Genomic DNA, 25225 nt, shown 5'->3' with positions numbered 1-25225 from the left:
ACCTACAGGGATGAGCATTAGTGAAACAGGAGATATTGTGGGAGTTAGTGAGATGTCAGGACATATCTTTTCCTCAGTCACACCTTACAGTGCATATATAAAGCAGTCCCTATGAGAAGTTTTAGATGTAATATTTACCACAATAATTAAAAGTATTATACAGTCTCCGATTCATAAACATGTAACTGCATTCTTCAGCAACTTAACAATTTAGAACAGAATAGAAGACCTCTTGGATCTGTAATGTGACATCCGAACATCTCCCTAATCGGGTGGGTAGAAGCAGAGAACTCTTGCTCACAGATGCAAATACCCTGACAACAGGATGGAAAAGGGCCTCCCAGTGGAGAGAGTCTATGAAAAGGTGGCTGGAGCCTTGATGACTGGTTGCCATGGAGACTGCTTCAACTGTGGAACAAAAATCCTCCTTTCAAGAAGCCCTTTGCCTGCTGCCAAAATCAGCAGTCTTCCCCAAAGGCATTTTGTTGCGAGAGAAATGAAATCCTTTTTTCTTTTCTTATGAATACAACAGAGAGGTTGTAAAAAGCCAAATACACGAAAGAGACCCTCTGAACACAGAAACTGTGGGCTGGCATTTTTTTTTTTTTTTAAATCAGGAGAGAGAATATTTGAAGGCAAAGAATTTCTTACATGAATAAGTACTACACAGTTATTTTTGGAATTTACCCAATCTAACTTCAGTGTCACAGAGCCAAAAGCATATTCCATCCACCTTCTTTGAACATTCTGTCCCCAATTTGTAAAAACTAGGGGATAGAATATTCAATATTACATTTCTTCTTGCTTTCTTTTGTATATTGACAATTTGGAATTAGGCATCTTTGTCAATGAAGTCAAAGGAATGAGTCTTTGGTAACAGCCTTTTAAAATATAGCAGAGTTTTGGAAAATTAGAACTGGCAGAAACTTCGAGATAAGATAGCCCAATATCCTTGCTTTCCAGAAGAGGCCTGGAGAAGTAAGCTGATTTGCTGAAGGTCACTGAGTGACCTATGGCAGAGGCTACCCCACAGGTGTCCCACTCCCTATCAGACAGCCCTTCCTCATGCTGACACTCTATGCCTCCCTTTAGGGTCCCGGAAGTCTGCTCACACCTCCCGGTGACAACTGTTATGAACTTAAAGATAACTCTGATCATGCCCCTCCCCCAGCTGATAAGGATCCGCAAGGAGGAATGGCAATTGGGAGGAAGAAAGCTGCCTGGGACAGGGTGACCTCAATGGAAAGACGTTAGGGAATGAGGAAGGGTGTTCGAGAGGGACTGGAGAGCAGGGACTGGCCGAGGAAGGGAGGAAGGTGTGCTGGAAGGAAGGAATGCTGCCAAGGAAGGAAGCAGGTCTGGGAAATGAAGGAATCCTAAGAGAGGGCTCAGGCTCAGGACCACAAACAAGGGTGGAAACAGCCAGGAGGGAGGCAGTGAGAAGTGATTTGCTGTCCCTCAGGACCAGTGGTCTGAGATTACACTGATCGAAAGAGGGGGTGTGTAGACGCTGGATTGAGTATCAGGGGTCAGGGATTTGAGCCCCTAGCTCTGCCTATAACTCTGCGAAAACGTGGCAGATTACTTCATCCCTTGGGTCTCGGTTTGTTTATTTCTAAAATAAGTGGATTACTATATCATCCCTAAAGTCCTTTTTTGCTCTAATGGGTCACACAACCCTATTGAACCTCTGTGATCCATACTGAGTGCTTTGGCATCATGTGTCGTTATAAGTGAAAACAGAAAAATACCACCCATAGGTATTACCGCTACCAACAACATGAAGAGTTGAGGAAACACAGCACAATGGGAAGGATTGAGGGGCGACGGAAGGAAAAGGAAAGAGGCCTGTGTTCTAGTCCCGACTCTGCCACTCACTGACTGACTCTGCATGATTGCTAAAGCCAAAAATATAGAGATATTTTCAAAAACCTTCATTTTCGTAAACATTTTAGGATGGTGGCCATGGTAAGCAGAATGATGGCCCCCAAGGATGCTCTTGACTTAATCCCCTGAACCTGTGACTGTGTCACCTTACATGGAAAAGGCACTTTACCGATGTGATTAAGAATCTGAAATAGGGAGGTTTTCTGGATTATCTGGGCAGGCCCAATGGCGTCACAAGGACCTTAATAAGGGAAAGACACAGGAGAGTCAGAGGAAGCGTGATGATTGAAGCAGGGGTCAGCGTCAGAGAGACTGGAGGATGCCACAATGCTGGCATTGAAGACAGAGGAAGGGGCACAAGGCAAGGACACAGGCAGCCTCTAGAATTTGGAAAAGACAAGAAAATGGGTTCTCCTCTAGAGCCTCCCAGGAGAATACAGTCCTGCCAACCCCCTGATTTTAGGACTTCTGACCTCTGGAATAGTAAGATAATAAGTTTGTGTTGTTTTAAGCCATTACGTTTACAGTAAATTGTTACCTAGCAGCAATAGGAAACTAATACAGTGACCTATTTAGGCCTCTGTATTTAGTCAGCAGAGGGTTTAACATCAGTGGTTCTCAACCCCAGCTACCGTTAGAATGACCAGTGGCAGTCAGGTCTGAACTTTGGGCATTTCTAAAAGTTCTCCAGCTGACTTCAACGTGCAGCTGAGTTGGGAACCGCTGGCTATGAGATTTTTCTTAGTAAAAGAGTAGGAGCTGCTTATGACAGAATCTTCTGCATTTTTTTTTTCCTAATACTTACATCACCTCTCTACTCTTCTGCAAGACAGAAAAAAAATGACTATTACACTGTTTGAATCTGAAGAAGACCAAAGATGGGAGAGAAAACTATGTATGAGCAAAACCAAAGCTGTTCTTTATAGTAAGTAGCTACTTAAGAATACCTGCTGTGTACTTCATTCTAAAAAAATTAACAATTTTTTGTGTCTTCTGGACATCTTAAATTTTTTAAAGAAGGTAAAGAAATACCACTTTGGCAAAGGGAGACCTTGATGTCTACAGCCCGCTTTGTAGGGACAGCTCACCTGGCACATGCTATTATACGTTTGTATCCCGAGTCACCTCTGTCGCTGGATGCTGGCACACACAACAAACAAGCAAGAAACAAATATGAGAGTCAACTGTTTTTAGCTGTTTAGGAAACTGTCAGAACAGAATCATTAATAAGCAAGCCTCTGAACACACTGAAATATGATTTGTGATTTGGAAGTTGGCATTTTGGGTGATCTTAATGGAAATTCATGGCTACTGCCAATACCAGGCAGTCTTTAAATAATTACAACAGTTCTTAGTTATTAAGTTATTTAATACAACGATTTAATATAACGATTGTTAAAAAGTTACATGTACTATAATAATTGACAGTCATGTTTACTTGTATGTCAACCTGATAAAGAACTTGATTAAGAAAATTTGTTTTTTGAGCAAGCACATTTTTTCTCATCAGGGAAGCACTCTATTTGACGTCCTTTACGTTTAGCCAAAATTACAGTGTAAAAAAATGCTGTTCTACCTTCAATGTCCTGGGTATCAATTTTCAAATAAAAGCTGCAGATTTCCTCAGAAGTACTGGTTTTGTGAACTACAGTTTTTACCTACATTGAGACAGGTAAACAAGAAGATTCTATTTAAAATGGTAGCATGGGAAAGCGAAAAAGGTATTATGGGAGTATAGCTGCTCGGATGGGTTGCACAAGGTGTCGTTCTCACAGCCCAGTACAAATGGTGTACGTTCATGACTCATTTTTCCAGCAGCCGGACTTTCAGCAAACTCCACACTGAAATATAACTGAGCAGCCCCAAATAAGCAAAAAATGACTTCTGGCCAGGCAGAATCTTGGTTCAAATCCCATGTGGTCAAATCTGAGCACCTTATGCTACCGGAAAGTTCCCAAGTCTCTCATCCTTGAGCCTGTGCACTTTAATTTTACACATGACATTACAAGGCTGGGGAGTGTGGGTTCTCCCAGCCCACACACCATCATGACAAACAACAAATTACAGATATGCATGGGTGGGCAGGGGTGGTGCCAGAAGTAGGTATATTGAGAGATACTAGAAGCTACAGAAAGATGCACAATCCGCTCTCCCTCATGCAAACTTACAAACAGTACCTGAAGGAATTAATGTACTAAAGATAATAGCATAATTAAAATCATCAATAGAATTAATTTATGCTCAGAACACACAGTTTAAGACCGCATAGACATACACAAACTGCTTAGAAAAACTTGCAACTGCCAGATGGCTAAAATAAAAGAAACTTAAGCCTTTATGTATAACACATCAATTCCCACTGAGGCTGAATAAATGAGATGTGACTGTGTTACTAAGCACAGAAAACATACATGTGCACACACACATATATACTTACACACATACACATTTGTCATATGTATATATACATATATAACCATAAAACTACATACCTCTCTATATAGTTATATATATAATTTTCAAAAATATACAGAATGTATACATATAAGGATTAACAAATCATTTTCAGAAATAAATTGTGAAGACAGCTACCAAGCTCCCTAGAAGGAATTAGATAAATGAATCCTACTTTAGTCATGGTTACCCAAGCCCAGAATTTCTGACTTTGAGGCAAAGTCCCTAACTTTTATGTTACCTAGTATGAATAGATGCATAACTCCCTGTTGGCTGGCTGTCAATTAAATACTTACATGTACTGTCGCCAAGCCATTGCTATGTCCCGTGCTGACGACAAGGTCATCATCGAGAGGCACCTGGGAAGGTGGATAGAGAAACCACACTTGCTTTCATCATTCAACAGGAGGAAAGACAGAGCAACGAAGAGAGTGGGCTGACACCTTCCAGCCTCCCTTCCCTTTGCTTTCCTTGTGAGACTGAAGGATAAGACATTGAAGATCCTATGCCCATCACAGGCACAAAAAATGCTGGAACTTCCCCCTTCCCTTCCACATGTAAATGAGATGTCTGAGATATCCTGAGTGAGCCAACAAAACCAGCATGTCAGAGGTCGCTTTTGGTTAAGTTTTCATTTCTATATGGTTACGGTAAAACTGGATCTTAATATCTCCCTTTGCCAACCAAATAAATTCCTTTCCGTGTTTAGCTCAAGAGTCAGCATCCTGTGTGCCAATGGAGATCATTTTCATACCACCAAGAAGAGGGAGCCCCCATGTAACTCCAAAGTGGATGCAATCCATCTTTCTCCCTCTCCTACCTTCCCCTCTGCACCCTCCTTCCATCTCTCGATGGCTCCTCTTGCTCACCTGCACTGGGCTTTGCTTGTCAAAACCCCTAACACCCCACCCTAAACCCCTAGCACCACCCAAGCCTGCCAAATCCTTAGATGCTGCTGCTCTTCTTCTCCCTTTACTAGGAGGAAAGTGAAGACATGGACTGGGTTAAGTAATTCTCCTTTCTAGGGAAACCCTATCATCCAAAGGCTCCCTAATTTGAGGAAGGTATGGGGGAGATCACTTTAAGCAAGGGCTCTGAAGAGTTGGCTCTTTCTTTACCCCAAGTCTGCAGCCTCCTGTTCTCTTTGCTTAGCATGCTAGTGCAAAAGGGACCTGGCATGCATTAATGTTTGTCCATCTTTCCTCCAAAGTTTAGTAGGTGGAGGAAAATAGGTCAACTTTCTTGTTCCCCCTGACAACATAGCAGCATTTACTGGAAAGTGAGTGCCTCGAGATGCTACATGAGAAAAGGTTTCTATGGACAAATCAGTCTGGGAACTGTTGTGCACTGTGCCCTGCCTCTGCTCCTCTTCCTCCCCAGAGTCATCACACTTAGTCACGTACATATTAAAGAACAGGGGAATCCTGTATTTAAAAACTTGTTTAACTTCATTTGGAGTTTCCCACGTATTCTTGACCATCCAACATTCTTTCATGTAAAACATTACAGGAAGTGCTGGAGAAAAGAATTCCAAACTAGATATTAACAGCCCAGGTTTCGCATGGAAGCAGCATCCGGGGCTTAGGTTTAAGTGATTTTAAGAGGACAAAAGGCCCCCTCCAGCATTACCCCTGTAGAGAAGAATAATTCCAGCTACCTCAAATAGGCCTACCACATCTTCAGGCCAAGAGCTCCTCATTACAGCTTCGATGCAGAAAGTGAATTTCTGGTGAACTCTCAATTCTCTCAGGGAAAGGAGACATTCCTAATCTAGGGACCATAAGGGCAAATGCATGCAGCAGCCCAGGCATGATGTATGTGTGGACATAAATGCATACATGTATGTCATGTGACTGGTGGAGATTGCAGAAGAAAATTGAAGAGGACGTGCCAATGCTCAGAGCCCTGTTGCCAGATCTTTTAGTTTTTCAAGGGAAGTTGGGAATCATATATATTTTTAAATCTCTTTGTCTTTAAATGTTGGCATATATCTATGTCTATATCCACATCTATCTCTGTATCTTTTTTTTTTTTTTTTACTATGGGCCACCAGTATGCAATTTTTGCATTACATTTTATTTCTCATGCCTATTTACTTTTTACAAACACTAATTTGTGGAGGATGTGAGCAGTGAGAACTACTTCCAATCATTTGTATACTTAACTATACTTGAAAATAATACAAATATAGTAATTAGAAAATATTTATTAACAGCTGTATACTGGCAGTTAATATTAATATAGAACCTAGTTTTTCTTGTGGTGTATACTATAAAGCAAATGTACTTCACAGGGCCTGGTTTTCCAAAGCCTTGCAGTTTCAAATATTGACCTTACAAAAAACAGGAAATTTTCCCCAGGCTATTGAGTCTCTGTTGTAAGATAAAGAGTTGTAATACAGCAAGGCTGCTGGTTCAAAGACAGACAAGTTACTGATTGATATGTAAAGATACTGGGAAATTGCTATAAGAAGAGAATGTTTGCTAAGATCAAGCTTTTGTTGGTGGATCACTTAATTGCCTAACAATGTCATCTGACTTGTTTTTATTGAATGTTACCAGCTTCTATTGTTAAACTTGTTAAAACTTTTTTTTTTTTTTTTTAAAAGATGACCGGTAAGGGGATCTTAACCCTTGTCTTGGTGTTGTCAGCACCACGCTCAGCCAGTGAGCGAACCGGCCGTCCCTATATGGGATCCGAACCCGTGGCCTTGGTGTTACCAGCACTGCACTCTCCCGAGTGAGCCACGGGCCGACCCCAAACTTGTTAAAACTTTAAGCCCACCTATGCCTCTTCCTGCCTTATAGAATGTCATCTGGCTTGTCTCACTGAAAGTTACCAGCCTATATTGTTAAACTATAACTCCACCTATGTCTCTTGCTGTAACTTCCTGGGCCGAAGAATAAATGCAGGAAGAAAACCCCAATTCGGGGTTAATTTCCCAAATGGAAGGAATGCCTCTCTCTTGAGGGTTCTGGGAAATTAACCACTTTGGGGCTTCTCACTGCTCAGAAGAGATGGGCTTTGAGTAATCCTTTGCAGCTTGATCACCCAAGGGAAGAGGGGTGACAAATCCGTGGGGGACAAAGCAACATTTCTAATGTGCCCTTTTCTTTGAGAAATTCTCATAAGCCATCAAAGTGTTCACTATGATGGAAAACAGCAGTAGCAAAGGACATAGGGCAAGAAGTCAGGGGACCTAAGGACCAATTCCAACCTGGCCACAGTCTGCATGAATGACCAGGGCCAGAAGAAACCACTGGCAGACTCCCAAACACACCTCCACTGTTACTCCACCGCTGTACCTTTGTGTGAGCTGTTATCTCTGTCTGGATTATTTTCTTTTTTCTTCACCAGGCTAACTCCTTCCGATTCTTTCAGATTTAACCCAGACATCTAGACACATTTGACAAACTCCCCCCACCTCTCAGCCTGGATCAGGAGACCCCCCCCGCTCTGCACTTCCATGTACCAGTCAAGACTCTTATTTTTCATTGTCTGTTTAAATGACTGTCTCTCCCCAGTACATAGGTTCTTTGTGTTTTATTTTTGAATCCCCAGTGCCCAGGACACAGCAGACACTCAACATACGTTTAATAGTAAATAAATAAATTTGTAAAATAAGGGTGGAACAGATGATTTCAATGGTCCCATTCAATTGTAAAACATTATTAAAAAGTCTTTATTTACCTCTATTGGTCTTCCAAGGAAATTCTTCTCTGTCACTTTATAATGGTGGAAGTCTCCTTTGTGCTTGTAAGAGACATTGATATCCATATTCAGGTGGAGTTGTTTAACCAAGAGTGAATATTCTGTCAGTCCCTCGATGGCATTGATTGTATCCTATCAATAATTAGCAAGGCACAAAAATATGTTTAGCTTATTTATGTATTCCTTCTTTGCAAATGATTTTCTAATGAGAGGGTAGGGCAGCATTGTCTGGAGATGAACCTCCAGCTAACTGAGTGAAATGGGTTTAGGGCCCCATTGTGGAGGTGGAAGGAACATCCCTCCACAGTGAGAATGTTGCTATTAGCAAGGACAGGAATGAGGTATGGCCTCGGATCCAGTCCTCTATGTATTCTGTGTGTGTGACGTCAGGCAAGTCACTCTGCAGGATGCCTCCAACTCTGCATGATTATCTGTTTCTCATCCTTTGGTCTGAGCTTAAATATCTCCACAGTGAGGCCATAAACTCCCCCATCCCATTATTTTCTGTTTTAAATGTTTCCTTTCTGCCCTTTATAGCATTTATACCAATTTTTAGTACTTTAATTTATAGCTTATTGTTGGCCTCCCCCACTGCAATGGAAGATTCATGGGGCAATAGATAGTATGTCTTTCTTGGTGTCTGCTATGGTTTGAATGTGTCCTCTGAAGTTCATGAGTTGGAAACTTGATCCACATTGTGGCAGTGTTGGGAGGTGAGGCCTAATGAGAGGTATTTAGGTCAGGGGGTCACCGCCCTCATGAACGAATTACTGCCGTTGTAATGGGAGTGGGTCTGTTATTACAGGAGTGGGTTCCTTATAAAAGGATGAGTTTGTTCTCTCCCCGCCTCATCCTCTCTTTGCCCTTCTGCCAAGAGATAACACAGCAAGAAGGCACTTGACAGATGCTGACCTCTCAGTCTTGGACTTCCCAGCCTCCAGAACCATGAGATGATAAATTTCAATTCATTATAAATTACCCAGTCTGTGATATTCTGTTACAGCAGCACAAAGTGGAATAAGACAGTGTCCATTGCATTTAGTGGGTACATATGGTACATATGGTTGCTATTCAATAAGTATTTGTCAAAGTAATAAATGAATGAACTTTATATTTCTGGACCCCATTTTCCTCATCTGTATAATCAGCTAACGTGACTAGGTCAGAGAAGTTAAATATGTGTCTTCTCCCTCTGCCTATGTTCATGGCAGCCAGTCCTAATCAACAGGGTACTCTTTTCTACTAAGCCTACAGACGTGCCCAAGACGAAACCCATTAGATAATCAATAAATTAATCTCAAAGGACCCCTCTACCTCTAAAATTTATATATATAGATATACACACTCTATGATTACCTAAACATCTAAGGGACAGGGAAGACATTAACATTCGAGCTAAACTTTGAATACAGATGTATATTATACAACTACATAATAGGTATGACACACAAAATACACATACACAAATGAGTTTACACTGATAGGTAAAGAAACATACACTAATCAGTATTTCTCTCATTTTAAATTTATTTTTAGGGGGGAGGGAACATCAGTATTTTTGTCTACATATCAATCACTATTTATTACCCAGGATGTGATGTCATTGTGGATAACCTTCCTAGCCTCTCATGGTCATTAAGAATCATAAAGGAAGCACTGGGCTGAGTCAGGAGGCAGGAGCTCTGATTTTGGCTCTGCCACTAACTCCCTGAATGAACCTCCCTGGGCTCATCTCCTCCTCTGTATAATAAAGAGTTCCTTTGGTTCCAGATGTTATTCATATCTAGGACATGCTCATTTGGTGGACAGAAGCATGGAGACCAGAATGAGTGCGGAATGTGTGGTATGGGAGACAACAGAAATGTCTACGCGAGGATGAAACAAGACATGGAGATGTTACCTGGGTCGAATAAAAGCCGCCTCCATACCTCTGCTGTTCAGATAGCCATTTGATGATTGGGTTAACATAATTCATGTTTTTCAAGTTCAGACTGGTGAGCAAAGCATAGGCAGTAGTTTCTACCATATGTGCCGTACCGGTGTTAGGTGCAGGGTTATCATGAGGTTGAAGATCATCTTTCCAAAAACGATAAATGGGTGGATTACCTGAACATCAATAAATCACATTTATTAATATGATTAAAACTGTGAATTTGACATAGCAATTCCAGCAGGTTGATTATGACCTTTTGGTTTCTGGAAGTTACTTGCTTTATTTTTTTGTAAGAAGAACTTCCTCAAGGTAACCAATACAAAACAAGATTCCTTAATACAGTGCTACTTGTCTTTATTTAAAAAGGTCAACGTGGAAAGTGCACATGTACTAGGAGGAGGCAGTATGGCAGAGTAGGTAGAGCAATAAACTGGGAATTAGTAGACCCAGGTTCTATTCTTTCTTCTACTCATAACTGAATTTGTCAACTTCAGCAAGTTCCTAGAGTTCTGTGGGACTCAGTTTCCAAGTACGTAAAGTGTAGATAATATTTTCTTCTGTGCAGTGAAACTCAAATGAAATACTAAATGCACAAGTTTTTGTAAACCAGAAAGCACCATGCACATATAAAGAGTTATTATTATGATTGACACTACGAAACCTTTTTCCCTACTGGAAAAAATTCACATCCTGGAAATTATGAGATCACACCCAAAATCTGAGTTCAGTCTTTTATTATCTCCATCCAATTTAAAGACAATTTCATATATAAGTACTTTTCATAAGTTAGGTTCTAAGTTATATTTGTTATTGCTCTAGTGTTTTAAACCTGTCACCTCAAATCCTTTCTGGAACCAATTATTTCTTACAAAACCAGAAAAGTATATTTGAAAATCACTTTTGAAGGTTAGTCAAAAGTTTGATGAGTCTTTTTACAATTCATAACTACATTATAATGTACATAATATTATATATCAAATATAATATACATGATAACTACTTTCCCTCCCTCTCAGAGACTCAGATTTACCATATTTAAAATGAAAATGGTTTAGTTTAGCTTTTTAAAGAAACTTTCAGCTCAAATATTATTTGAATTATTAAGTTCCCTTCTAGCTCTTAAATTGTCATTTTATAATCCGCATCTCACAATACCCTAGATGCTTCTTTCGTGTTATTTTTGAAGTATTGTACAAGTGGTTTTGAGTTATACATTAATACTTAGTCATTTTTAAATAATGACAGAAGTCAAATTTTATAGATGGTCATCAATCTCAAGCAAGATTTATAAAACTTTCAGAAAACCTCAGCCAGGAGAGGGCTCAGAAGTGCCCAGCCGTGCCAGTGATCACCGCTGCTCTCTTCCACCTCTTTATTCTTGACGCAGTGTCTTTATTCTTCAACACAAAATATATACTTTTATAGCAAACCCGGTAAAATGCAAGCCAGGTCATGCACTGTATTGCTTGAGATCCAATGGCTTCTCTTCTCACTCATCCTGGAAGTTAAATTCTAGGATTCTCTTTGGCCCCACAGCACCTTGACGTGAATGAGACACAGACAGCCCTTGGTGTGGGTGATGTCAGCCCTAAACCAGGGTACGTGGCTGCAGAGTGGAGCATGAGCTGGATTGCAGCCTCAATCCACCTGCTTGCTTGGGTGCCTTGTTCATTGCACAACAGTATTCAGAAGCCCTGAAGTGTCCCCGTAATGACCTCTAACGTCCTACACAACTTTCCCTTGCTCCCTCACTCTTTTCTTCCCTGACCTCACTTCTTACTCCTCAGCTCGCTCCTCGGCAGCCACACTGGCCTCCTTGCCATTCTAGGGTATCAGGCATGCTGGTGAGTCAGGACATTTGCCCATGCTGTTTTTCTACCAGCAACAGTCTTCTAGATAGCCACAGGGCTTGTTTCCTCTTTCCTTTCAGGTCTCAACTCAAATACATTTTCTCAGTGAGGCTTAAGCCCAGTGGCCCTATCTAAAATGACAACCCATGACCTTACCTTACCTCCTTTCCCTCTTTTATTTTTCTTCATATCAGTCATTGCCAGCCTATTCTCAAAGTTTTACTTAGTTATCATGCTTGTCTCTCCCCAGTTTTTTTTTTTTTTTTTTTTTTTTAAAGATGACCGGTAAGGGGATCTTAACCCTTGACTTGGTGTTGTCAGCACCACACTCAGCCAGTGAGCGAACCGGCCATCCGTATATGGGATCCGAACCCGGGGCCTTGGTGTTATAAGCACCGCACTCTACCGAGTGAGCCACGGGCCAGCCCATCTCTCCCCAGTTTGGAAGTAAGTTTCATGAGGATCTGGATTTGTTATTTTGGTTTGTTTGTTTGGTTGCTTTATCCCCAGAGCCTAGAATAGTGCCTAGTACAGAGGAGGTATCCATAGGATACTAAATTCATATCTGTTGAATAAAGGAATGAATAAATATTTGATGAAGGAATAACAACTCTTATTACATTGCATTATGATGATTTGTTCCTTGAGGGCAGAGATTTTGCATGCTACCACCCACTTCCCAGAACTAGCAGCCTCAATGTACTTAGTAAATGCTTGCTGAATAGATGTTTGGAACAGTCATACCTTTAACCACAGCTTCCCTCTTCAGGGCGGAAACAATTGAACGAAACCGTGGGTGAGTTTTATCGCCCAGCGAAAGAGCATACGCAGCGATGGCCAGCGTAAAGGTGCTCTGGGCCGGGAGAGTATTTTCAAGCAGAAAGGTGTCAGCTTTAGTCAGAGCTGTGTTGATATTCTGGAAACAAGAGCAGAGGAAACCTAAGTTTCTTTGTCAAGCATCAGCCTGTCAACTGATATGAACCATACCTAGGTTCGCACCATCCTGGCTTGGGCAAGAGGAGGGGTGGAAAGAGGACTGACCTAATGGAAACAGACGGTGTCTCAATGAAGCAAGTCCTTCCATGAGAAGGAGCAGACATAGACTTAGAAGGGACAATGTGGTTGTCCAAACTGGATGAAGCTTATTGCCTCTGAATTCTCACTCCCCTTTAGAGATTATGTCCCTTCAGTTTCTGATTCCATCATCAGACCTAGTCTCCAGCGGGAAGAGGCTGCAAGCCTAGGGACAACTTTCACCTCTCAGGGGGACAACATTCCCTCTCAGCACAGCTGAGACAGGCTCACATGTTTGAAAGGAATTCTTCTAAAAAAAAAACCGGACCATAAATAGCAGAAAAATAGCCAAGGTGCCAAAGTATTTTTTGATCCTAATAATTCCTGGGAAAATAGTCTCTATCACTTGTCCTGGGACCACTGGAATTGTTATTATGGATAAGTGGGTTAGGGAAAAGCTCCTTCCCACCCTGCTCCATCTGCGCCTCTGCTGGCTGGTCCTCCAGGCCCCTGGGAACTGATCCTCATCGGTTATGTTTTCTTGTTAAGTGTAAATACCAAGTCTTTCTAAATAAACTAAAAAAAATGGTTTTGTTTTGTGGTTCAAGTCCTGCAAATCCCCTTGGGTTTTCCCATCTCAGTTCTCTATCCCGGTTTGAGGCACACGTCTGACAGGCTTCTGATTTGCAGGCAGGAGTATTTAACCTCGGCTCAGGGGTCTATCTCTTCCCAGACTAGGGTATCATCTCTGTTAACCTTTGGAACCTCCTTCTATGTTGATTTACTTGGGTGGATCCTCTCTTTTATCCCCTCGGCTTCCAAGCAAATGAAACAACGCAACCCAAAGAAGCAAACTTTCTGTTTTGCATCCTCAGCACTTGTGTGATACAGAATGCCTCAACTATAGAGGAACAGTAACATTCACCTGAGGGTACTTCAAAAAGTTCGTGGAAACATTCGTATTATTTTTCTATTCTATTTTTCCATGAACTTTTTGAAGTACCCTTGTACAGTAGGCCTTAGTAGAGATACGAGGGGAAATCTGTGAACACTGGGTCATCCTATCCCAGTGCTAGTTATCAGCTCTAGTCTCAGCTCGACAGTTCAGTATCATCCTGTGACACTGTGCGATTAAATTCACCTGACATACAGGCTTCAGCCTTCTTAACTGTTGATGAGTTGGTCGGACTAGGTGGACCCCAGTATTATCATAGTTCTAAAAGCCTTTGATTCTGAAATTAAAGTTATTTTCCAGTAATGTGAAAAGAAGGAAAAGAAGCTTTTGAAACGAAAAGCTGATTGGCGTTCCCTCCAGTCTACGGTACAGAAAGAAATAATGGGTGTAGAGAAAGAAAACCCTTACTTACCACCAGCGGGCATATATCAAAAGTCTTCCTTATTCCAATCACAGTAAAGGCTGTGAGATATAAGGTGTTCTCTCGGGCTTCTAAAGACAGTGTACCCTAAAAATAAGCAGTGTGGAGAAGGAGAGTGAAATGGTGTCTTTAAAGTGAAATGACCTGGTTCTAATCTCTGTTTTGAGCCTTATCTTCCACTCTTGCCCTTCACGCACTCTGGTTGGACTGTTTACCATTTCTCAATAAGCTCTGGGTCTTTCTTGCTTGAGTGCCGTCACTTCCCCACCTCTCCCGCCCCACCCCCTCCCCTGCCCCACCCCCCACTTCATACTTCTTCACCACGTTCAAGTTCTCCCCCTCCTTCAGGACCCTGTCAAAATGCCATCTTCTCTATGAGGCACTATTTAGTCTCTCTTCTCCCATATTTTTTACTTTTAGGGAGTGATATTCCAATGCAATTCTTATAAGACCTTTGATGAAGTCCAATTAACTCACCAGCTTTATTTCATGCCACTCAACCCCTAGTTCCCATGGTCCCAGTTTTTTGAATGAACCACCCTCTCTGTCTCCAATTCAAAATGCCAGGTCTATGAAAAAATGCTCTACGTCACTACTTATCAAGGAAATGCACATTAGAACTGCAATGAGATATCACCTCACACCTGTTAGGATGACTATTATCAAAAGACAAGAGATGACAAGTGTGGGAGAGGATATGGATACACTGTTGGTGGGAATGCAAATTAGTACAACCATTATGGAAAACAGTATGGAGGTTCTTCAAAAAACTAAGAATAGAACTACCATATGATCCAGCAATTCCACTTCTGGGTATATTTCCAAAGGAAAGGAAATCAATATGTTGAAGAGATTCTGCACTACACTGCTCATTGAAGCATTATTCACAATAGCCATGATATGGGAACAACCTAAGTGTCTATCAATGGGTGAATGAATAAAGAAAATGTGGTGTGTGCGTATACATGTACATATATACACACACATATACATGTATGTATAGGGGAAATGTTTGTCAAAGGATACAAAATTTCACTTACACAGGAAGAATAAGTTCAGGAAGTCTATTGCACAGCATGGTGATTGCAGTTAATAACACTTGAAAATTGCTAAGACAGTAGATTTTAAATGTTCTCACTACACAAAGAATGTGAGGTAATGTATGCATTAATTAGTTTAATTTAGCCATTCCACAATGTGTATATATATCTCAAAACATCATGTTTTATACCATAAATATAGACAACTTTTCATTTCTTTTTAAAATAAATGCACACACACACATATATTGATTAGAGTTGCTAGAATTGGTACTACATTTACACCCCACCTTCTCTATCAGTGTATGAGCTCCTTTGTGGCAAGGATGCTATCTGGGGTCCATCCTTCCCACCTCTTCTGCCCACCATGCACAAAATAGGCCCTTACAGGTATTAGGTGCTCAGTGAATGGCTGTTGAATGAATGTGGATAGATGGATGGATGGATGGATGGATATATAAGAAAAAAATGTTATAGTACTTGTAGTAGATTGAATTACATCTCCTCAAAACTCACTGAAGCTTGAATTGTGTTCCCCAAGTCTCATATATTAGAAGCTTAATCTGCACTGTAACTGTTGAGGGTAGAAAATCTTATTATGGTAATTGAAAGGTGGTTCCTTGAAGAGATGATTAGATTGTAGGACCATGATGTAGTGAATGGATTAAAAATGGTGGTCAGGGGTGTGGTTTGGAGGGCTTTAAAAGGAGAATGAATGAGGAAATTGGCCCCTTGCTCTCTCTGGTCATTTTCACAATGTGATGCCTTGCCATCCCTATCACCAACACCAAGAACTTCCCAGCTATGTTCCTCGGACTTTGGATTTCCAGCTCTGTAACTGTAAGCAATAAATTTTGTTTTCTTTCTAAATTACCCAGTTCTAGGTATTTTGTTATAAACATCAGAAACTGAATAATACAGAAAATTGGTATCAGAAAAGTAGGGTGTTGCTTATAACAAACACTTGAAAATGTGGAAGTGGCTTTGGAACTGGATGTTAGTCAAAGGTTGGAGGAGTTTGGAGGACTCAGAAGAAGATAAAGAGATGAGGGAAAGTTTGGAATATCTTAGAGACTGGTTACGTGGTGGCGAGCAGAATGCTGATAGAAATATGGACTGTAAAGGCTGCTCTAAGGAAGTCTCAGAGAGAAATAAGGAGTTTATCAGAAACTGGGGCAAAGATCACCCTTACTGTGAACTGGCAAGGAATTTGGCTGCATTCTGTCCATGCCCTAGGACTTTGTGGAAGTTAGAACCTAGGAGTTGTGAACCAGAGTATTTGGCAGCAGAAATTTCTAAGCAGTAAAGCATTAAGGAAGCTGCATGACTACTTGCAACAGCCTATGCTGAGTTATGGTGGCAAAGGCAGGACATAAAGCCAGAATTTAAAAGGGAAGCAGAGTGTAAAGATCTGGAAAATTTGCAGCCTGGCCATATGGTAGAGAAGCAGAGAGCATTTTCAGAAGAAAAATTCAGTGGTACTAAGATTAACACATAAGTATGGGATTATCAAGAGAAGGAGAAAGGCCCTGAAGGTATTGCAGAAGCCTCTGGGGCCAACCCTTACATTATAGGCCCAAAGACCTAGGGAGACAGAATGGTCTTGGGGAACAGGCCTGAGGCACCCTCCACTGGCTCGATGCCCAGGGCCACCTCAGGAAGCTGCTTCCAGCACCAGCACCCCAGCTGCTTTGGCTGCTCCAACCATGGCTAAATTGTCCCCAGGTGTGGCTGGAGCCACAGTTTTGAAAAATACAAGCTGGAAGCCTTGATGGAATCCACGTGGTGTTAGGTGTGTCTGCTCACAGAATGCTAGAGCTCTGAAGCCCTGGGAGCCTCCACCCAGATTTCAAAGGATGCATGGAAAAGCCTGGGGACCCAAGAAGAGATCTGCCATAGGGACAGATTCACTTCATAGAGCCTTCACTAGAGCAATGTATAGTGGAAATGTGGGGTTGGAGTTGCAGCAGAGAAACCCAAGCAGAGACCCCAGAATTATGGAGCTACTAGAGTGCAATGCCAGACTGAAGTGTGAGAACTGAAGTGTGGCCTGAGACCAGAAAAGCCATAGGAGCAGCTGTCCATGGACTTGGGGACCCAGCCCCAACACCAGCATGCAAAGGACATCGAACATGGAGTCAAGGTACATGATTCACCAGTTTCGAGATTTAATGCCTGCCCTGCTGGGTTTCAGACTTGTTTGGGACCTGTTATCCTTTTCTTTTGGTCTATTTCTCCCTTTTGGAATGGGAATATGTACCCTATGTTTGTCCCACCACTGTATCCTGGAAGTAAATAACTTGTATAGATTTCACAGATGGGAGTTTGAACTTTGGACTTTTGAGATGAAACAAGTTAAGACTTTGGGGATGAAATTAATGTATTTGTATGTGAAAAGGACTTGAGTTTGGGGGGCCAGGTGTAGAATGTAGTGGATCGAATTATGTCCCCCCAGAACTCACGGAAGCTTGAATTGTGTCCCCCAAGTCTCATATATTAGAAGATTAATCCCCACTGTAACTGTTGAGTGTGGGAAATCTTATTATGGTGATTGAAAGGTGGTGCCCTGAAGAGGTGATTAGATTGTAGAACCATGCTGTAGTGAATGGATTAAAAATGGTTGTCATGGACATGGTTCGGAGGGCTTTAAAAGGAGAGCGAATGAAGAAGTTGGCCTCTTACTCTCTCTCCTCTTTCTGGTCTGCCATTTTCACAATGTGATACCCTGCCATCACTGTCACCACCACCAAGACCAGCTGTGTTCCCTGGACTTTGGACTTCCTAGCCTCAGAAACCGTAAGCAATAAATTTCATTCTCTTGCAGAGTACCCAGTTCCAGGTATTTTGCTATAAGTAACAGAAATGGACTAATACGATATTTTACTCTTCAGATAGCGCCTGCATGACGTTGGTTGCCTCCACTTCTTATGGGAGTCCTAATCTGCTATTGATGCAGCAAAGGACCATTATAAGACCCACAGTCAGCCATGGAGGTCACTCATGGCTGATATAAAAGGGACTGGATTGGGGCAAGGAGAAAAAAAAAGCTTCTGTTGAATCTTAAAGAAGTATTCTAAAGAATAGAAGATATTATAGAGATATCTTGGAATGATATTGTAATTATAGATGCTCCTCCGCTTATGTTGGGGTTATGTCCAGATAAACTTATCATAAATTGAAAATACGGTAAGTGGAAAATGCATTTAATACACCTAACCTACCAGACATCACAGCTTAGCCGAGCCTACCTTAAACAGGCTCAGAACACTTACATTAGCCTAGAATTGGGCAAGATCATCTAACACAAAGACTATTTTATATTAAAGTGTTGAATATCTCATGTCATCTATTAAATACTGTATTGAAAGTGAAAAACAGAATGGTTGATGGGTACTTGAAGTACAGTTTCTACTGAATGCCAATCACTTTCACACCATTGTAAAGTTGAAAAACCTTAAATTGAACCATTGTAAATTGGGGACTGTCTGTGCTCTGTAATTTAAGCTTATAAACAGATTCTAAACTCAAATAACAGTTTGTTGCACTTTTTAATAAATTGACCCCATTCTCTCTAACTAACAGGATATAAAAACGATCCAATCTTTCATGACAACACTTTACAGCCTTGACTTGTAAGAAGGCTCTGAGCTTCAGGTACAGGTTTCATACCAAGGGTAGGGGGACAAATTAGCACCTTTCACTCATTCTGAGATCTCTGGAGTTTATGCCCTGTGAACCACAAATGCCTGTTACAGGAGATGTCTAAGATCTGTCACTTATTTGACCTCTGGTGAACTGTGAAGATTTCTTCACTTCTGAGAGCATGGAAAGGGCTTTTGTGGTCTTTGCCTGTTTACAAGAGGACTTTGTTGCAGGATTACATATATTTTTTCTTCTCTTCTTCATCTTTCCATAACAGATGAGAACGAAACTCAAACTTGTAAATGAAACTGTTGCTAATGTGTACATCTGATTTCCTTACCTGTAATTTTATTGGGAGATACTGGGATTTTTCCTTGAAAGATCCATTTTCTAATTGACAGTTCTCAATCAGCCAAAGTAAAGAATTACAAATGGAATTTTGGTTCTGCTCCACATATTTATTTACTTGTCCAAGTACTCTTAAAGCAAAAGCTGTTAACCTTTAAGACAAAAGCAAATACATAAATATTTAGAACATTGAATCTCTTTTGGCTCTTGATTTACAGAGTGTTTTAGTCCATACAACTTTATTCTTTAAGAGAAAATAACATTTAAAAACATACAATTCCAAAATAAATTACCATTTTACAAGAAAAGGGAAGATTTTTGGAAGATCTCTAAAATATTCAGTCAGCAAGTGTGAATGGCACATTTTCTGTGGTTACAACACCCTTAGCTAGCTAAAAATTGATTCCTGATGATAAAAACATAGCTCTCTAAAGTTAAAGATAACAGAGGTTGGCGCAGTCCATGTCATGGCAGGATCCTAAAGGAGTCAGCTTGGGCTGCCCTCTCCGAGTTGGCAAGGCCGCTGGAGGGAGAGCTGCTGGCAAGGCCCCAGCTACGAGCACTTGCTACAACCATAAGGGTTCTTGCCTCGGCTTCGTGGCTTTTGCCTTCTCTTTCGATATTTCGGTTAGCGTGGCAGTTCTCTGAATTCCCCAAAGATTATAAAAATAACACAAATGATTTTGCGGTCATTGAACTAGACATTCCCACAGAGGATCTGAGTAAATTGGACAATTCAAAATTATCCCCTTATGATAAATTGACCACACCAACATATGTTCTAAAAGCACCGCTCATGAGTAAATATGAGCTGCAGCCTAATGTAAGTTGGCAAACATCATTTACTGGAGATTATATTAATGGCAAGAGAATGGTTGGCATTAATGAGAAATTATATGATGGGGACAAATTAAGTATATGGGAACGAAATTGTAGAACCCCCTTTACTTGGTGGTATCCAGTTTTAAATAAATCATTAAGAATTAGATATTGGGATAAAAATATATGCTGTAAAATTATTAAACCTGCAAAATTAGACCTAAGAGGCAAATGTAACTGGTTTTGTGAGGGATGGTGCTGTGCACAAGGACACTTTAACATTTAGATCAAGATTACAGGGCCACAGCGAATGCATAACCTCAAGATGTGCATGATAATGCTGCTCAAATATCCACTGTTCTTTTTACATTTGGCTCCCACCCTGTTAACAGGGTGGATATTAACCACAGCTTGCTAACAGAAAAAGGTCACAAGATAACTTCAAGACAATGAAGGGATGGTTTGAATCTGATAAACCTGATTCCAGGAAATAGAAGCACGAGTTGATCACCTAAGACGTGCTGACCTCTAAAAAAGTTTCCTCCCTGCTTTTTGGACTATTGATTTAAGCTTGCTGATACAATAAAAATAATACCCAAAACCCCTCTGCAGAGAAAAATCTAAATAAAAAGCATTGTCTCATGCTCTACTGGGCTCCAGCTGTAACACGCTGACAGCCCACAGAGAGAGAACGTGCAGACTGATGCATTGAGGTCTCCGTCTGTGGTTTTTATTTTCGCCGGCTTCCTCATCCCTCTTTCAAGGACCCGCAAACTCGACTGGAGCTGGTCTCCGGCAAGAGGTGAATAAAATAGTTCTGAGTCAAGGCACTGACCCATGAACACAAGACACTGAAGGGTAAAATCATAAAATTCTCAATTGCAGAATTTGTATGAGTCATGGGATCTAAATCTATCTGAGGTCTGAATTCCCTTTTCTGATGTCCTTGGAAGTGTTTATCTCACCTCCCCTTGAAATCTGCCATTGACACAGAGCTCACCCCATCTCACAAAGAAGCTTTAATAATCATGATTACTTAGACAAAAAGCAATTTTAATCTCTAATATCTGTCAAGGACTATGATAGAAGATCGAATTCATAATCCCCACAACACCTCTTCATGCTCAGCTGCCCAAGAAACCCCCATTCTCCAGCCACTCAGACATCTAACACTTAGACCATCTGACTTCCCCCCACATCCCCTCCCTTTTAAAATTTATTTTATTTTTAATTTCATTTTATTTTTAAATTGTATTTTAAGTAATTTCTGCAGTATGTAAAGCCTTCATGGTTAAAAAATGCAAAAGCATAAAAGGACATATAATGAAAGTCGCCCTCCTGCCCCGTCCCCTTTTACCTCCCACCAGGCAGCAACCATTGTTCTTGTGGACCCTTTCAAATAGTAAATACAAGAATTCAGTCTTCCTGGCTAATTTTCCATCCCAACCACACCACAATAGTAGGATAATGTGAGTATCCACGTTAACCTATACTTGGCTTTTTTCATTTAATAGTATTACATGAAATATAATCTACAATATAATAATAACCTTAGAAATCTATATTAATGTATAAAGTTTCCTCATTGTCTTACAAATGATTTTATACATTAAATGACAGTATTTTGGTACTGATGCAGCAAAACTATTTTAACCATTTCCCTACCTATGGACATTTAGGTTGTTCTCAATCTTTGCTCTAACAGCTTTAATAATTTTAAAAAATTATTTTTCAATATTATTGGAAACTGCCTCTTCACAACTGGGTGCCTTTTCCTAATTCTTCCTCTGGAGACATCAGAAGTTTATTTTCTAGTCTGTTGACTTTTAGGAGAAAGAATTGGGAAAGCTTCTGCCTTTAATCCCTCACTCTGCTCCCAAGCAGGGAGAATATGTCTGTGGACTGGCCCTATTCAAGGACAATGACTGGCCCACATTTTATATAGGGGCTCTCTTGGGATTTTGGCTTTGGAAAGTCTCTTCTCTTTTAACAAGCTAGAGAGGCATAAGAGTGTAGTCAGACTTCTAGGCTGTCTCTCCACTTATTAGCTGTTTGGCCAATTATATGCCCTCTCTGTGCACTAGTTTTGTCTCTGAAACATGGTGGTGGTAATAATAATCACACTCACCTCCTGGGATTTATTATAAGGATTAAACAAACACATCTAAAATAGTCCTGGCCTTTAGTAAGTGTTCTATAGTTGCAAGCTCTTGTCCCTCTTTGTTTGGTGCTCTTGGGTGCCCTAGCCCTAGAGTCCTTCATGGAACAGTGTGCTGATAGCTCTTCTCTAGCAGTGAAGCAAACACATCTTGCTCTAGCTTCCTGTGTTCTCCTCTTCTCACTGACCTGTCTCTTGTAGACAGGCCTGAAATTCAGAATTTAAGTGTGACTTGGAGGAAAGGAGAAAGAGTAGGCTATTTGACTTGCTTTCGTTCTAGACCCTGGACCTCTAGAAGTTCTTCATCTAGTCTAGCTTAGCTCCTCAAGTTTTGCAACAGGGTCTGGTACTAAAAATTTATAGTAGAAAATAATTTTTAAAGTCACTTTGAAGAGAAATCTGGCAAAATCTGATGAAACTAAAAATGTGTATGCCTTATGTTCTAGCAATTCCATGTCTGGGGATATACTCTAGAGAAACTCTCTCACATGGGCACAGAGAGATATATGAAGATATTCATTGCAGCATTTTTCATAAAAGTAACAATTGGAAATAATTGTCCATTAAAATGGGAATATAAAGAACATATGATATGTGATTGTATTGGTAAAATGAAATAGTACATGGCAATGAAAAGGAATGCACTGTAATCTATATAATCTACCTATATTGCCAGATCTAAAAAAATATTGAAAGAAAAAGGCAGGTTGCAGAATGAGGGGTATAGAATGATACTTGTTGTAATCATTTAAAAACACAAAAAGGGACTGGACTGTACATAAATCCATATATGTGTATATAAAAGATTAAAAAATGGTCTAGAAGGATGTAGACTCATAATAGCGAATGCACTTGGGAGAAAGTAGACAGAAATAAGATGGAGGCCTGTGGTTAAAGTGAAAACTTGAACTCTATCAGTCATGTTTTCTTTTTCTTTTTTCTTTCTCTCTCTTTTTTTTTAAGACTAAGCTAATACAAAAAATGTTCACAGTCATTAATTTTGGGGTTTGTTAATATTAATGATATTGGTACTTTTTTCAATCTTCCCTATATTTCTCAAAAATATATTATCTCTTTCAAGGAACTTGTGGAGTTGGGTCTAGGACAGTACTGAAGTGTTCCTACATTTCTGGCTGAACACTATCAACTCAGTCTTGCTCCAAACTCTTGAAAGGCTCTGGTTGTTTACCAAAAGGTTGTTGCATCTTCTCGTGGGGACTTCTGTTCTCAGGTGTCTACTTCCCAGCTCCTGTTGTGACAGTTTCCAGTCTGCATTGATGCCCACTCCCACCCCTGCATCCTGGTGGTTATCCTCTGGTTGGCATGCTCTAGGGGCCTATGTGTTTTTAACATGTGCCACCCACAGATGATCAGACCCAATTCTAAGGAATAATCTGTGGCACTTGGTGACTGATTGGATATAGAGCCAAAAGAAAAGGGAGGAGTCAGAATATGACTAATGATTCTGACTTGATCAGTGGGGGACAAAGCGTAAGGTATTGCTGTTCACTGATTAAGGGAAGACAGGAGAAGCACGTTTGAGGAAAAAAAGAATGAATTTGGCACAGATTATGTGTGGAGGGTCTTAGGCTCCCAGACACCTAGAAATGTGGATCTGGAGCTTAGGAAAGAAGTTAGGCCTTGAGACATCAATTAGAGAATTATTGGCACAGAATTTACGGAAGGCATGGGCAAAGATGAGATTATGCAAGGAAAGATTACAGAAAATAAGAGGGGCAAGGGTGAAATCCTGGGGACTCTCAATAGTTAAAGGACAAAATCTAAAATTAAATTATTCTAGGTTGTATTGTTATTCTTAAGTGTGTTTCATAAAGTAGAATCTAAAAAGCATCTGGCACAGTGTTTTTATTAAATATTTTGTCAAAGCATGATAGCGTTTTTTGAAACTGACTGCCATATGGATTTCTAATTAATTCTGACTGCCTTTCTTTCAAATCATTAGAATTATGAAATTACGATTCATTGAATAAATACTTACTGAGCACCTAGTATGTGCCAGATATATACCAGGCACTGGAATACTTGGAAATGCCCACATGGAGCTTACATTCTAGTGGGGGGGACAGACAATAAGTGAAACAAGCAAGAATAATGCTAGTAATAATGCTAAAGAGAAAAGGAACGTAGGAAAGAAAGATATGAAGTGTTCAGATGGGAGTGGGTTGCAACTCGAGATAGAATGATATAGCAGAGGCCTCAATGAGAAGGTGACTTTTGGTAAAGACCTGAGGGAAATAAGGGAACCAGCCATGCTGATACCTGGGAGGAGCCTCCCTGACGGAGAGAACGGTCAGTGCAGAGGCCCTGAGGTGGAAGCATGCCTGGTGTGTTTGAGGAACAGTGAGGAAGCCAGTGGGTCTCACATGGAATGAAAGAAAGTGTAGAATATGAGGTTGGAGTGGTGAGGTGGGCCAGAGCATGTACAGCTTTGTAGATCACATCATGATAAAGTTTGGTTTTCATCCTGGGTAGGATGGGAACCTCCCGAACGGTGTAGAGTGGCATGACCTTACTTATGTTTTAACAGGGTCACTCTGGCTGCTGTGTGGAGTATAGACTGGAGAGGTTCAAGGGCTGAGGTCAGAAGGGCTGAGGCCATGTGATAGAGGAAAGTGGCTTGGACCAGGATGTTGTGGTGGAATTGGTGAGAAGTGGTCAAATTCAGGATATATTTTGAAGGTGCTGCCAAATATATTTTCTGCATCAGATGTGGATTGTAAGAGAGAGAGAAGTAAAGGATGACCGGGCTTTCAGCCTGAGCAACTGGAGGACTAGAGTTTCCATTACGGTTGTTATTCTTTGGTTAATCAACCACTACATGAAAATACAAGTCAAAACCTCTGACTTACCAAGTGCTAGCACCTCCACCCTTCCACATGCTGTAAGAATGGTCAGCGTTTCGGAAGGACATGATGCTTACCAACCCTAAGAGGCATCAGAGAAAGAACACAGTGCTTTACTGATCTCATTCC

At 40.7% G+C, this 25225-nt stretch overlaps 1 protein-coding gene across 2 annotated transcripts in view; it reads right to left on the bottom strand.

Annotated features, from left to right (window-relative positions):
* Positions 1 to 25225, bottom strand: part of LOC134365767 (complement C5) — a 108574-nt gene that overhangs the window by 20554 nt on the left and 62795 nt on the right. The window contains exons 25-33 of one of the 2 annotated variants that reach the window (XM_063082037.1): positions 25103 to 25178; positions 19248 to 19407; positions 14217 to 14312; positions 12580 to 12751; positions 9953 to 10158; positions 8032 to 8184; positions 4638 to 4700; positions 3438 to 3545; positions 2976 to 3007 (exon numbers count right to left, since the gene is read on the bottom strand). In XM_063082037.1, coding sequence (XP_062938107.1) covers positions 2976 to 3007; positions 3438 to 3545; positions 4638 to 4700; positions 8032 to 8184; positions 9953 to 10158; positions 12580 to 12751; positions 14217 to 14312; positions 19248 to 19407; positions 25103 to 25178 — 1066 coding nt within the window. Of the gene's footprint in view, positions 1 to 2975; positions 3028 to 3437; positions 3546 to 4637; positions 4701 to 8031; positions 8185 to 9952; positions 10159 to 12579; positions 12752 to 14216; positions 14313 to 19247; positions 19408 to 25102; positions 25179 to 25225 lie in introns of both variants that reach the window. The other variant, XM_063082038.1, reaches the window with a different exon arrangement.

Source organism: Cynocephalus volans, chromosome 17 (genome assembly GCF_027409185.1).
Source record: "Cynocephalus volans isolate mCynVol1 chromosome 17, mCynVol1.pri, whole genome shotgun sequence".
In the NCBI taxonomy this organism is placed as follows: domain Eukaryota; kingdom Metazoa; phylum Chordata; class Mammalia; order Dermoptera; family Cynocephalidae; genus Cynocephalus; species Cynocephalus volans.
This window is presented reverse-complemented; position numbering and strand designations above follow the sequence as displayed.